The following is a 14304-nucleotide window of genomic DNA, read 5'->3' as shown; positions in this document are numbered from 1 at the left end:
TAAATTATCTGCTGCTATTCTATCTCTAAAGGAATAAATGTAGACATAATATTGGATTGCCTATAATTTTACAAAGGTTGAAAACGGTTTTAACGTAAACAAAAATGCAAAAATGTCACAAAAGCTGAAAAACACTAACATCGCATAATGAGCTTTAAATAAACATTTGGAACGTCACTGTAGTATAGAAGTACCATCGATAAAGTGAAAGTTGCATCGCCACCGCAAAATATCGGTGTCAAATTGTGGTCTTTCTTTTTATGTTATTATAAGATTTATTTTTATTAATCTAATCATGCACCAATGAGTAGCCTGTTTTTATAGTTCAGAGGAACTGGACATTTGTTGTTTGGGTTTTTGATGGGTTTTTTTTTTTAATGGGGTTTTTAAAAATCTGCTGTATACTAAATTTTACATATTATCAGTGACAAATGGTAGCCTTTATTTATTATTTATAAAAGAAAATTATTAGTCTAATCATGCACCAGGGAATGGGCATTTTCCCTCCAAATGTATCTATTTTGTTTCAGTACTGGGCTGATATTTAGTCCTTTTACAATAGTGCTAACTTCCGCAAGCTTCACAGAGGTTCTAGAATACGGTGGCCCGATGCCCGAGGACAGTGGTTTTTAGATTCGGGCAACTAAAAATTACCTTTTGCGATCCCGATGGCAATTGGTGAATAATAATAATAATAATAAATCTACAATGCTACGATCGTACGAAAACAAAAGAATCTACAAGTCACTTCTTTCGATTTGCAAGCATTAAAGAAACTGATTTATAAAACGTTTTCTTTTGTATTTCGTTTTAACTTTCTGTTTGAGCTAAAACTTATGTATTTAAAATATAATTTCAATGTAACTTTGAGGTAACCGATCAGGTAATCCACAGGTTATGCAAATATAATTCACGTAACCGAACAATTGGTTACCTAAGTAAAAACCACGTGAACCGACTTCCGGTTACCTCAGATATCGAAATATTGTCCCCTGAAACAGCAGATCTTAATGTTTTTTCTTTAGCGATTTCTCCCGCTGGACAAAAAAGATAATGAGATATTCAAGTATTTTATAAAAATATTTGTTTCAGGATAGCCTAATTTGTTTTATTACCCATATGGGCTCAAATATACGGAGTACTATTTTTTTGATCTCTGCACAGTGTGCAGTTTGCTTCTACAGCCACTGATTGGCTGGCTTAAAAATCACGACGTTTGGTTGGTAGCTTGCCATTAGCCGGAACTTCACTTTCATTCATATAATGTTTCCATTCATGAGGCAGATTACACATACGTTATACGATCTACAAAGATTTACAAAAACAAATGGACTCATTTGTTTCATAAACATGAAATGGTATATTTTCATAAGCAGTGGCTTTAGTAATATATAAAAATAATTATTTTCAAATGCAAATACAGTTGTATTATTTTGTACTGTAAACATTTGGATGTAAAAAGAACGCCGTTATGCTATGACGTCACTTACATTACGTCATGTAATGCACGTAAGATTATATGACGTAATGGCTGATGGCTTTGTTGTAGACTGCAGAGGAATTTTTACATTAAAATCATTTAAAATTGACAATGGGTAATAAAGAGAATAACCAACTCGCTACGAATTATCTATCCCTCGTGAATGAATGTTGTAAAACCCTTGCCAAAGGCTCGGGTTTACAACATTCATTCACTCGGGACAGATAATTCATAATTCCTCATAACTTGTTAGTTATTCTCTAAATAAAATTTAAACAGAAAGATAATGCTAAATATTATTAAAACTAGAACACTGCATAAATACTGACCTTCCAGTAACAAACTGAAGCAGTAAGACTCTTTCTTGTTGGCTGAATTCAGAAACAATCTGCCAAAACCACTGGAAATATATCAAATATATACAGTGATGCCATTTAATGTACATGTATTTTGTTAACTAATAACATAGTCAAACTTGGTTTTTTCGATGTTGAAGGGACAGAACCAACAAGATATCAACTGATCGAGATGCATATAATAGATGTTTGTGAATAGTACTCCAAGGGACAATTTTCGACCTCAAGATGACCTGGGCTCAACAAATAACACAGGTAGCAATGTTTGACTGTAGTTTGTTTTCTAATTTTCATATTAAAACAGATGTTCAGAATAAAGCAAACATCACTTCAAACAAAATATAATTCCCCTTCCTACGCATTGTGACGGTCTCAATTAATAAAAATTACTTGTTGATTTTTCAAGCAATGGGTCAAGGAATGGGTCCATCAAGGTTTGATCCTGTGACCAAAACACCTCAGGTGAGCTCTCTACCGACTGATCTATATCACACCCCAAACTGTTATATAAATCCAAATACAATGGAGACAAGATATTTTGATAAAAAGCATGTCTCACCTGAATGACTGGGGATGTTTCTGAGTAACCTGTGTAAGAGATGTTAGTCCTCCAGTCCTCCAGGTCAATCTCGGGAAGTCCCGATACCAGCAGCTCCTAGATAAAAACCAATAATATTTTGACATACATTAAATTAAAATTGTATGGTATATACATTTAAAGGATATTGAAAAAAATTGTCAGCAAGTAAGACTGTCATTACATTGAATGTATTTAAGGGAAAAGGACAAAAACCGTCAACATGCATGAAATTGTATGATAATTAACTATGGAGCTGGAATCAAAATGATGTGCTTCTCGAAAGTAATTTATTCATGTCATCTTGATAAATACTAAGTAGATAGAGAATAAGTAATATTCTCGATATCTGGTTTAAACTTTGTTGACAGGGACAACTACTTGTAGGTGCCTTTTTCGCTACAATATAGATAAAGATATGTATTTCACAATTTTAAGAGATCAAAGGTCGTGTTTGCTAAAGCCATTGACCTTAGTTATTAGGCAATATAAAGTACTTTCAACTATTACAGTGTTTTGCTAACAGGCCTAAATACCAAAATAGTGTGTTTCAGGAGAAAACTAAAATTATTGAATGTATAATTTTCTATTTTAGGTGAAAAGAGTTCATACATAACATTTAATCTGAACCCACATAGGCAAATGTAGTATATAATTAGAAAAAAAAGAAGAAAAAAAAAGACCTACCCTATATAAAGTTTTCAACATATTCCTGAAAACATACCATTTGTTTTTAGGGCTTAATATACACATTTTTGTATATTATTTATTAAGATTTTACCAATTCATATTCGTCAAAGAGCTGAACCAGACCATGAGGAATATACTCGTGGAATCCGGACAGAAAACTTTCAATCTGAGGTTTAATGGCTTGAGTCATTCGCAGCTCTGTCACCAGCTGAACATACTCCCTCTGAAAACACAACAGTAGAAAAAAGATCCCTATATTAAATTACATTTTCATATTAATTGCAATCAGTAATTTGTATTTTCAAGGAAAATTGAAAATTGCTGTGATGACATTGATGACAGTGCATATGAAAAAATCCTGTTTATCTCTTTTTCGTCTCATTTAAGTAATATTTCATTTTATACCAGTTACATTAATACATGGAGGAAAACCCAAGTGATTTCATGTTTATTTTTCTTGTGTTGTGTTGTGGTTGTGGTTGTTGTTTTGTGTTGTTGTGTTGGTGTGTTGAACATTGCGGTTGTGGTTATTTCGTGTTGTGGAGTTTCACAAGAATACTGATTAGAACTGAGTCACTACCATTAAAAATATTGCACAAAGGCCTAAATGTAGTGAATAATTTTGGGAAAGATTAGTCCTAGACTTTCATAGAAGGGGAGATAATACACAAAGACTTTCCAAAAACCAACTTTATTGTCTTCAGTAACAGCAATTTCTCTTCCATTTGGTATCAGATCCACCTCCTCCATCACTCCAAATACATCAGTCTCTACAGAAAATGTTAGGTCAAGGCCAAGCTCACTGATGTCATGGTCAAGAATCCACTGAAATCATAAAAAGACAAAAAAGTGAAACCAACTGCAGCAATCACAAACTATAACTAATTGTATACAGAAGTTTATTATTTGAGCTGTGATTGTGTCTGTACTTACCTGAAGGTTTTTAGCATATTCAGGATCAATGGAGGCTACGTCTGTGTAGTTAACAGGAATTCCTGAAAATAAAGTAAAATATCCAACATAATTAACAGAAATATCAGTCTAGAATCATACTTTTGTTGGTGTTATTTTTTCATATTCCAGTCGAGAGCAATATGTGACCTTTTATCCTGCAACCACTGTTTTTAGTGGCCGATTATGATGACCGATTAAAGCAAAGTCATAAGCGTATACTAGTAGATTATGACTTTTGACGTCACTCATATGACATCACACGCATAGCTACATTACAAAATTGATCATTTGACCTCTAGGTCATCATACAATATAGCTGAAATAACAGAAATAATAGGCTTTCCCATTCATTTTCCATTCTTACCTTCACAGGATAAAACCGATAACCGAAAACGTCATTAGCTAGTTATTCTCTATATAGAGGTTTTTTTGTTTTGTTTTTTATTAAATCTGTCCGTCTTAATATTTTTTATTGTTTCATCTGATATAATAACATGCAATATGAAGCTATGACACATATTTTTTTTTTTTTATAGATTTTAAAATTCATCAACTATTGTAGAATACTTTATTTTCACGGGATCAAATTTTCGCGATTTAATGAAAATGGGTCAATTCGCAAACATTTATTTTCGCGAATCTCCCAAACCCCATCAATGAAAAAATGAAGTACAGATGTCAATAATTTTGTTTTAAAAACAGAACTTAGTTTTGCCAGTTGTTATGCTAATCTGTAGAACTAATCCTACATGTACACACGAGTGCTATACACATAAAACAATAGTTTTCCTGCTTTAACCAATCAAGACTTTATTGTTTACAAGTTAATAAGCTTACAGAAGGTGCTTACCGCGTACAGTTTTTCTTAATCCTTATAATTGTTATAAAAACAAAAACCGAAAACAAATGAAACGAAATTTGAAGGCACAAGATACTAGTACTCAGTAACTTAAGTTTGATTGAAACAATATTTATTGTCGTCAAAATACTAGTTCAAAACGGTTTGTGATTGGCTAACAGGCCATTTTTTTTTTTTAAATTGTGAAACATCTGAACAAAGCCCAGTCCGGATTTTTTCACTTCCACATTTTTAATATACTGTGATAATGCATGTTTACTTCCGTCGTTGAACACATGTAGACTCTGTCTGATAAACTGATCGCTAGCACATGCGAAAGAAAACAGCATAAAGCTTTTTAGTGTTAGTATTGTTTTATTATCATGTATATACTTACAATTGTGTTCTTGATTTAAAGTTTTAAACAGCTTTTGTGTTTTGTGGTTTGTTCCGTGACAGTAGGGAGCACTGCTTTGTTACTACTAGCCTCGTACAGCGTGGAATATATTTTCACGAATTTCATTCACACGCGAAAAATGCGAAAATAAATTCCACGCGAAAATAAAGTATTATACAGTATGTACCTCACATTTCACAAACAGCACACCAGGCCTGGTGCTTATAATACTTTTAAAGTCTAGACTCAAAACTCTAATAGATTCTGAGACAGTATTGTCATGACCACGCCATACAAATTTTATGTTTGTGACATCATTAGAGATTGAGTCTGGACTCTAAATGTTTTATATGCACGGGCCCTGGTCACACGTGCAGTTTAATATAAAAATGTTTCGGTAAACATTCTTTTGATCGTCAATATATTTACAGATTTTTTTTACATAGTTAAATACTTTACCTAAAATATGCTTGTAAAAGGACCGGGTGAAGTAGACACTCAGAATCTGCCTGTGGTAGACAGCAAGTCCTAACGCCTGCCCGGCAAACTGGAAGTAACTCAGGTGATCAGGGTTAATGGAGGAATTACTGTTCGGCTGAAAAGTGCAACCTGAAAAGAATGAAGAATAATACAGTTAAGAACATTCATAAACAGAAATTTTTGTGTACATATTTCATATTTGTGACTGTTATTAATTCACAAAACATAAAAAACAGTTCTTAAAATTACAAATAATACAAACTCATGTAGTATACAGAAATAAAATTAGTTTGTTCATGTCATGTCCATTTTCTGTAATGATATTTAATTGTTTTGCATTTTATCAACAAACAAAAAAGTTATTTTGTTTAACAACACCACTAGAGCACATTGATTTATTAATCATTGGCTATTGGATGTCAAACATATGGTAATTTTGACAGTCATAGAGCGGAAACCCGCTATATTTTTCCATTAGTAGCAAGGGAGCTTTTATATGCACCATCCCACAGACAGGATATCACACACCACAGTCTTTGATATACAAGTCGTGCATTTTATGAAAGGATAACATTATGTTTTTCAGTGAGGTCATCCAATGAGAATGAGTAAATCATATAACAGCGGGAAGTTTGTAATCATGAGAAGATAAAGAAACGTACCATCCGCTGACTGGGTAAACAGGGCATAATCGGGATTGAGGATTTCTTTTGACAGTATATCAAACCACTCTCGAACAACACCATGGCCCTAAAAAAGAAGCAAAAGGGCAGAATTTACAAAGTCTGCTTTATACGTACATTGACTATGCTTTAAACACCTGTGTCCAAGAAAGACAGGCTTCGTAATTTTGGCCCAATATGTTTAGGTCACATTTAGAATATACTCTCACTAATTTTATCGATTATATACCACTAATTAACCAAATAATGACATAGCACCTTTTGTCCAACCCCCTTTCTGTCTTGGAGAGACTGTTTGAACCTTAATTGGATATATAGTCACATCAAATACTAATAAGCAAGTAAGTAGGTTCACAAGGCTAATTTGAATTATTCAAGGACAATGTTCAAGGTCAGTACCAAAAAACTAAAGAACAAGAAAAAACAAAGGTATGCTAAAGTTACCTCACAAACTTATGAGTGGTATGCATGGTTGTTGCACACTTTTGATGTTTTGTTTAGACAGCCAATAGTATCGACTGCGACAACATGAGGGTCTATCTGCTGTCAACCAAAGTAAGTTTATGCAGTAACAGACGTGTACCATTCCTCTAAGTCACAGTGCATGACATGGTAAGAAAATGTTGCTTACTGAGAGGTGAGGTTTAAAGGGTGTGCGGTTATACAGATTTATTGCACACTTATGTTAATGGAGGAGGACAGTAGTGAAGGAAATCCAAGAGGGCAGTTTGAGCTGGGGGCTGCTGGAGAAGCTGGCAAAAGACAGGCAGCAGTGGTGAGCTCTGGTTACAGCTGTATGTGCTTCTTAGCACAAATGGGATTAAGTAAGCAAGTATGTTAATGGGAAAACAATGTAAGCGTGGTACAAAAACCAACAATGCTTGGTTTAATTCTTATTACCGCAACATGTACCTTCTTATTTAGTGTAATTAATATTAAGATACTAAATTTGTAAGTATTAACTCTAATAATTTCTGTTTAATGTAGCTCTGATTATTATTAGAATCACAGAATATATAATGGAAAGCATACATACCACTCCGTCGAACCAACAATGCTTGGTTTAATTCTTATTACCGCAACATGTACCTTCTTATTTAGTGTAATTAATATTAAGATACTAAATTTGTAAGTATTAACTCTAATAATTTCTGTTTAATGTAGCTCTGATTATTATTAGAATCACAGAATATATAATGGAAAGCATACATACCACTCCGTCTTCCCCATCAAACTGGATCAGAAAACTCTGTTTTAACAGACTTGGGCTTTTCTTCAGCACTTCTTTACAACTGGTGTGAAACAAGCGCTCTGCAAAATATATATATGGCAGTCGTGATAATCAGAAGATACCCCTAAATTCAATATAAAATTTAAAACTTAACTGTAAGTGCAATCCTACACACGCCTTCCCCATGGACTGGCATAAAAAGCTCAATAGCTTTTATCTTCTATTGTGTCATGGTAAAAGGAGAGGAAATGCACTCATTTGAGGTCAGGTTAATGTATAAAAACTAAAGGAATGAGTATTACATACTACAGGTATGACAAAATGACTTATACATGGGATTAGAGATAATTTTATATGCACATTGACCAAGTGAAGATCTCAGCTTTGTAATGACTAACAGTGTAACGCTACGAGACCTAGACAGTAGATACAAGCTAGATTTAAACTGAAGAATGGTGCATTGTGGGAAGAAACGTGAAGTCGATGATCTATTCCAAAAGTTACTGCAGCTTTAAATGAGACTAGCTCTTCACTTGCCAAATTTGCCAATTTCAAATTTAAAAAATAAATGGTGAATTTTATTTTAATTTGTATAAATAATTTCTTGTAATGATTAATATTATTTTGAAAAACCATTGAGTTTATGCAGTTTTTGATTTTTGATTTTTTTTTTTCAACGATAATTTGGAAAAATCTTCTGCTCTGTTTAAAACATTTGTCTAAAAGGAAAGGAAAGGAAATGTTTTATTTAACGATGCACTCAACACATTTTATTTACGGTTATATGGAGTCAGACATGGTTAAGGACCACACAGATATTGAGAGGAAACCCACTGTCGCCACTTCATGGGCTACCATTTTCGATTAGCAGCAAGGGATCTTTTATATTCACCATCCCACAGACAGGATAGCACATACCACAGCCTTTGATATACCAGTCGTGGTGCACTGGCTGGAACAAGAAATAGCCCAATGGGCCCACCGACGGGGATCGATCCCAGACCGACCACGCAACACGCGAGCGCTCTACCACTGAGCTACATCCCGCCCCTTGTCTAAAAGATACATTGTTTAAAAAACGATTACAATCTTTACACATTGTACTGGTACACACCTCTGCTTACTGTTATCATGTTCAAGTCCTGTGTATTTGGTATCAAACTGTCATGATCATCTGGTCCCAGATTGTCATAAAACCATTGTCTGCGCATGTCAAAGGACTGAAAATGTGAAAAAACCCAAACCCAAAACATTGAAAAATATGGACAACAGTTCTTAACACTAACTCATTCAAAATCTGTATATGAAGAGTTCAAGTGCAAAACGCGATATAAACCATTTTCTTTCTAGTTTTTAGTTAATGCCATTATTGTATGTCAGTAAGGGCTAATCATAGGCCCGCTGATTTGCCGCAAAACGTGATTGATCCTTATGAAATTGTATTGGATAAATCCCGTTTTTTTTAATCATAACACGATATACTCCAATTAAGAAAATCACTTTTACTGAAAATGAAAAATGGATATATCGTGTTTAGTGCCTAAACTCTTCATATTTTTCCCCTATGGTATAGTTCTAAACCCAATTTGGGTTTGTTTTCCAGAAGGAATGTTATAATTAAAAAAAGCCTGTATTATTTATTATGGTATGATAAAGAGAAAACAGATCATAAATGAATTAACAATACTTTAGGCAACACATCACCATTTGGCGTGTCATTACTTATTGTAGTAGCTTAATAATCTGGTTTAGGAAATAGTTCCTCATAAAAAAAATAGACAAAATTCTGATATGCTTTTTGAAATCTTTCTTTGATGATTACACGTAAGTAGTATTTAAATAACCCATTGGTCTGAAGTTACTTGTTATGTTTAGTACTAACTGATAACAACTGTGCAAGTGGTATAGTGTCACTGGTATAACAGCAATACAAGGCAATGCTAAGGCATGGGGGCTGTTAACTGAACATTTCTGTGGTCGACCCATGTTGATTTTTTACACAGTACTTGTAAGTTGAGAGCACTCCCTAAAATTAGTAGTCACATGACCCTCTCGACAGTGTTGTATTTTTCATAGAATATATTTTAACCTAGAAATTGTATTGAACTGCACGGAGTAATTAATGGTGGTGTGTAACCGTTAGTGATGTTTCTCACCTGTAATCGTATTACTGGTAGGAAGTGTGGCATTAGACTGCTGCAGTCAAGCAAGAAATTAAAATGGCGAAAAATCAGCTTTGGCTCCCTGTAAGTAAAAATGTTTTATGACTGACACTTAAAGAAAAAACCCTCATTAACATTCTGTAAAAAAAAAAAAAGCAATGGCGTATTCAGGAGGTAGAGCGCTTGCAGAGTTAAAAGTTAGTTTTATTTAACAGCACCACTGGGGCATACTGATTAATTAATCATCGGCTATTGGATGTCAAACATTTGGTAATTCAGTCTTAGAGAGGAAACTCACTACATTTTTCCATTAGTAGCAAAGGATCATTTATATGCACTTTCCCACAGACAGGAAAGCACATACCACGGCCTTTGATGAGTTGTGGTGCACTGGTAGGAACGAGAAAAACCCAATCAGCTGAATGGATCCACCAAGGTGGTTCGATCCTGGAACGCAAGCACCTCAGCCAAGCACTCAACTGACTTGTTCATTAATTATTAAATTGAAATGATAAATACAAAAGTTATGTGGCCATGGTCCTTTATTACTCTCTCCTTCCCAGATTCACCACTGATAAAAGACTAATATTTTGCAAACAATCATTAAAATACATAAATATTGTCTTTAATCTCTTTAAACCACTAACAACTGACCATTAACTTCTGCCCTGGTTAGGAACTTTTGAATCTATCTTTGTGCTACAAAATCGTAAAATCATCATAGACTACGACGTCACTACAGCATATGCCATAGTGACGTCATAGCTTGAGACAGTTTATGATTTCGTAGCGCTACGATAGCTTTGAAAATCTGGGCAGAGATAGCTAAGATAAATGCACCTTAAGTCGACCAAAATTAAACTTGAAATGAAATACAGATTAATTACAATGGTTCAGAGGACTTAACAAAGAGTTCTACTTCGGATAAGCAGCCTCATATTATGAAATACATAATGCCCACTCTGGACAACATTTTCCAGCATAACAGAATGGTTCTCACTATCACACCTTGCAACAAGCATCCTCAGAACAGGAAGATGGCGATGAACAAAACTGAAGAACTCATCATTTTCAGCAGAACTGAAAGAAAAAAATAAGTCAAACATGTTAAAACACTAAACACTTGATAAAATACACAAGATCGAATAGCTATAAGACAAGCAAAACATTTTCCCTCAAAATAATATAGTACTGATATGTTTCAATTTTTTATTCTTATTAAGGGTTTCTTAATTTTTTTGTGAGAATCTTCTAATTCTTCTTTATTAATAAAATATAATTTAACTACATTGTCATTTCAAAAATAATAAAAGAAATTGATTGTTGAATCAATAATAAAGAAAGGAAAGTTTGTTTAACAACACTTCAGTAACAAAAGACATAAACATAACAGCAACAACATCCATCTTCAAGAGAATCAGAACCTAAGCCTAGAGGTTGGCCCCATGCATCAGTAAGGGACCGTAACAAAAGTATATTGAAGCCAGAGAGACTAAGTCACTTAGTCTGGGGGGGAGGGGGTTTACGATTTCAACATCTCCATTTAGTCTTTTTATCACTTTTGGCTTCACTTGCTTTCAACTTGAAAATCATCATACAAACACAACCCAAAAGGCTTCAAAACACTGGTCAAGGTATTTATTGTCGACCTACTGCCCATGCAAACCAGGATATCAAGGTGGCTAGGTATGTATTACAGTCAACTCTCGTTATAACGGCCATGTTGGTACCACACAGGTCTTGCCGTTGTAACGATCGTAAAGAGTTAGCTCTCTTAGTATGACAAGTGGTTTGGCAATCATGTGTAACACTAATAAATAATAAAGTAATGAAACAAACAAAACAACAAAACAAACAAACAATTGTTGTTATACATCTTGAGCGTGTTTAGGATGATTTTCTTTAATAAGAGTCACTTCTCTTTTTTTCACTTATCGAAATTTGCGTGTGGCGTCGTGTCGCGGGTGGGTGTGATATTTTCTCCCAATAAACAGCGCATTAAAACATTTCACGATATATTGTAACTTCTAATTAACAAAAAGAGACTTGACAGGAACAAGTCAACTCTGCTGCATCAAGATATTAACAACAATACAAGTTGTTTTAAAAAATCTCTACCTTGCACATCAAGCGCTGGAATAGAGCCGAAAAACGGCAATTGCAACAGAAAAAAAGAAGAGAAAAGAAGCATAAATTATCTTAAATTGCTGGAAAATATGACTTGAGAAATAGGCCAACTTGGAGCTTATGTCATTGGCATCTGATGAAAGATACCAATGGGCATATTGTCATTGGATGTATAGTTTAATAGTTACAAAGCCTTTCAGAGTGCCTTGGTTGGCCTCATATCACTGTTTAAAAACATTGTTTCACTATGTGCATTCATGAATAAATACTGTTTGTATCTTTTATATTACTACTGTCTTCCTTTGGTCTTTTCCAAACCTTGTTCTGTAACGTCAATTTGGATGAAGCCAAAGTCAACTGCCCATTTAGTCTTTTTGAGGAGGGTGGGGGGTCAGAATCAAGACTAAGTGACTTAGTCTCTCTGGCTTCAATATACTTTTGTTACGGTCCCTAACAGATGCAAGAGTTTTCTTGGAAGAAGATGCAACCAAAAAAGCTCCTAAATTAATCCAAAGTACACAAATAAGCATCTCCAAAAATACCAATCAACCCACATGTTACATCTCTCCCACCAAAAAATAAAATAAAAATATAAATCAATAAAATAAAACAATGCCCATATCCCTCTCTTAAAGACTGGATTATCAGGATACTTCAAAGTTTGGGGAGATGTGCACTCACCAACACCCAGCCTTTGGATCTCCAACCATGTTTAAACATTCAGTGGCTGTCAAAGGATTAGACTTTAATTTATAAAATAAGAAATACCATGACAATGTGTCTTCCGAACTGGACCGGCTGCAGACGTAGTAGGCTTGAATCAAGGCACAGATTCTGGGAAACGCAGCTGTCACAATGTCTTGTTCTCTCAACATGGTCCCCACTGACTGACTCCGCTCTCTGTCCTTTATGTCCAGCATGGGCGTATCAGTCTGTTTGTATTTGTCCTCCTGATGCCCAGTTCTTGAGGAATTATCCGGTACTTCATGTGATTTAGCTGCAATGTTTGTACGTTGTGAAGATTCAAGGCTTTCGTTTCTTACTGCTTTACCCTCTACATCATGCACAGCTGCAAGTCCACCAGGAAGACTACTGTGTAAACCATGTGACGTTGTTGGAACATTTGCTGTGTTTTCAGTGCCCACTGCCTTACATTCTTTATCATTTCCAGATACACTTTCACTTTGTGAACCATCAGGCACTTTCTGTGATGAATTCGAAATGACTTCTGGCTTCATTGATGCATCCAAACTTTCATGATTTTCAATTCCCATTGTCTTACTGTTTTTAGCATGATCAGTTGTCTTTGTGCCTGAAGAACTGTCTTGTAATTCTTGTGATGTATTGGAAACACTTTCTGTGGTTTTTGATGCAGCCAGATTTGTATGATTTTCATCTATCACTGATGTACTGGAACTATGTTTTTCTTTTTCTATGTTTTGTGGTTTTTCCATTTCTTGGTACATAAAGTGAAGCCAGTCTTCTAAAAGCTGCCATAAAGTTTCAAGTGGCTGGAAAAATTAAAAGTAATTAGTTTACTGTATTGAACAAATATTTAAATGTTTTTACATAGATTTTAAGGGGAGTGGGTCAAACCAATATTTTAGAGAATCTCATAATTTTGAAGATAAAACGTAAAACCTAAAAAAAAAAAATGGATATACAGTCAAACCTGTCCTAGCGACCACCTGTATTCAGCATTCACCTGCCTTAAGCAGCCAGGTTTTCCCCTCCCAAACGAGTTTTAATGTAAATGCACCTGTAATAAGCAGTCACCTGTCTAACACAGCCAGCGGCTACCTAAATGGGATCTCAAATCACTAAAATACCTGTATTAAGCAGCCACAGTGAAGTTTTACTATTATATAAAAGGGATATTTTAACAACAGTGACAAGGTGCAGCAAATAACCGATCTTCACACCATCAGGAATACTAGTACCCATTCAATTCCTACATCTCTACTGTGAATCAATTAAGAAAGTACGACTCTGGAATGCATCTTATTGCTTCTGGATAGGTTAAGCTTGACAATTGTAGATGCACATACTATGACTATACATGAAAGTTAATTTATTGTCAACTGTGGAGCCCACAACTATTAATTAGTAGTACAGATGGTAAAAAAAGAAACAACAACAAACATTTAAAAGACTGTATATGTGGCAACCTGTAATCAGCGGCAACCTGTCTTAAGCAGTCGATTTTCTCTACTCCCATGTGTGACCGCTTAAGACAGGTTTGACTGTATTTAAAATTTCTTGGCTGCTTGACTGTTTGCACTTCTAATTGAGAGACTTGGAACGTAAACAAACAGTAGGTGGCATATTA

General features: G+C 34.6%; 1 protein-coding gene across 1 annotated transcript in view; it reads right to left on the bottom strand.

Annotated features, from left to right (window-relative positions):
- LOC121372752 (E3 ubiquitin-protein ligase HACE1-like) overlaps positions 1–14304 on the bottom strand; it is a 33857-nt gene that overhangs the window by 3164 nt on the left and 16389 nt on the right. The window contains exons 13-24 of the mRNA XM_041499243.1: positions 12744–13486; positions 10857–10928; positions 9843–9930; positions 8801–8906; positions 7669–7766; positions 6435–6522; positions 5752–5901; positions 4037–4098; positions 3794–3928; positions 3195–3326; positions 2396–2491; positions 1810–1880 (exon numbers count right to left, since the gene is read on the bottom strand). Coding sequence (XP_041355177.1) covers positions 1810–1880; positions 2396–2491; positions 3195–3326; positions 3794–3928; positions 4037–4098; positions 5752–5901; positions 6435–6522; positions 7669–7766; positions 8801–8906; positions 9843–9930; positions 10857–10928; positions 12744–13486 — 1841 coding nt within the window. The remainder of the gene's footprint in view (positions 1–1809; positions 1881–2395; positions 2492–3194; positions 3327–3793; positions 3929–4036; positions 4099–5751; positions 5902–6434; positions 6523–7668; positions 7767–8800; positions 8907–9842; positions 9931–10856; positions 10929–12743; positions 13487–14304) is intronic.

The sequence above is a fragment of the Gigantopelta aegis genome, chromosome 4 (genome assembly GCF_016097555.1).
Source record: "Gigantopelta aegis isolate Gae_Host chromosome 4, Gae_host_genome, whole genome shotgun sequence".
In the NCBI taxonomy this organism is placed as follows: Eukaryota; Metazoa; Mollusca; class Gastropoda; order Neomphalida; family Peltospiridae; genus Gigantopelta; species Gigantopelta aegis.
The sequence above is the reverse complement of the archived record's forward strand: the minus strand, read 5'-3'. Positions and strand labels throughout refer to the sequence as shown.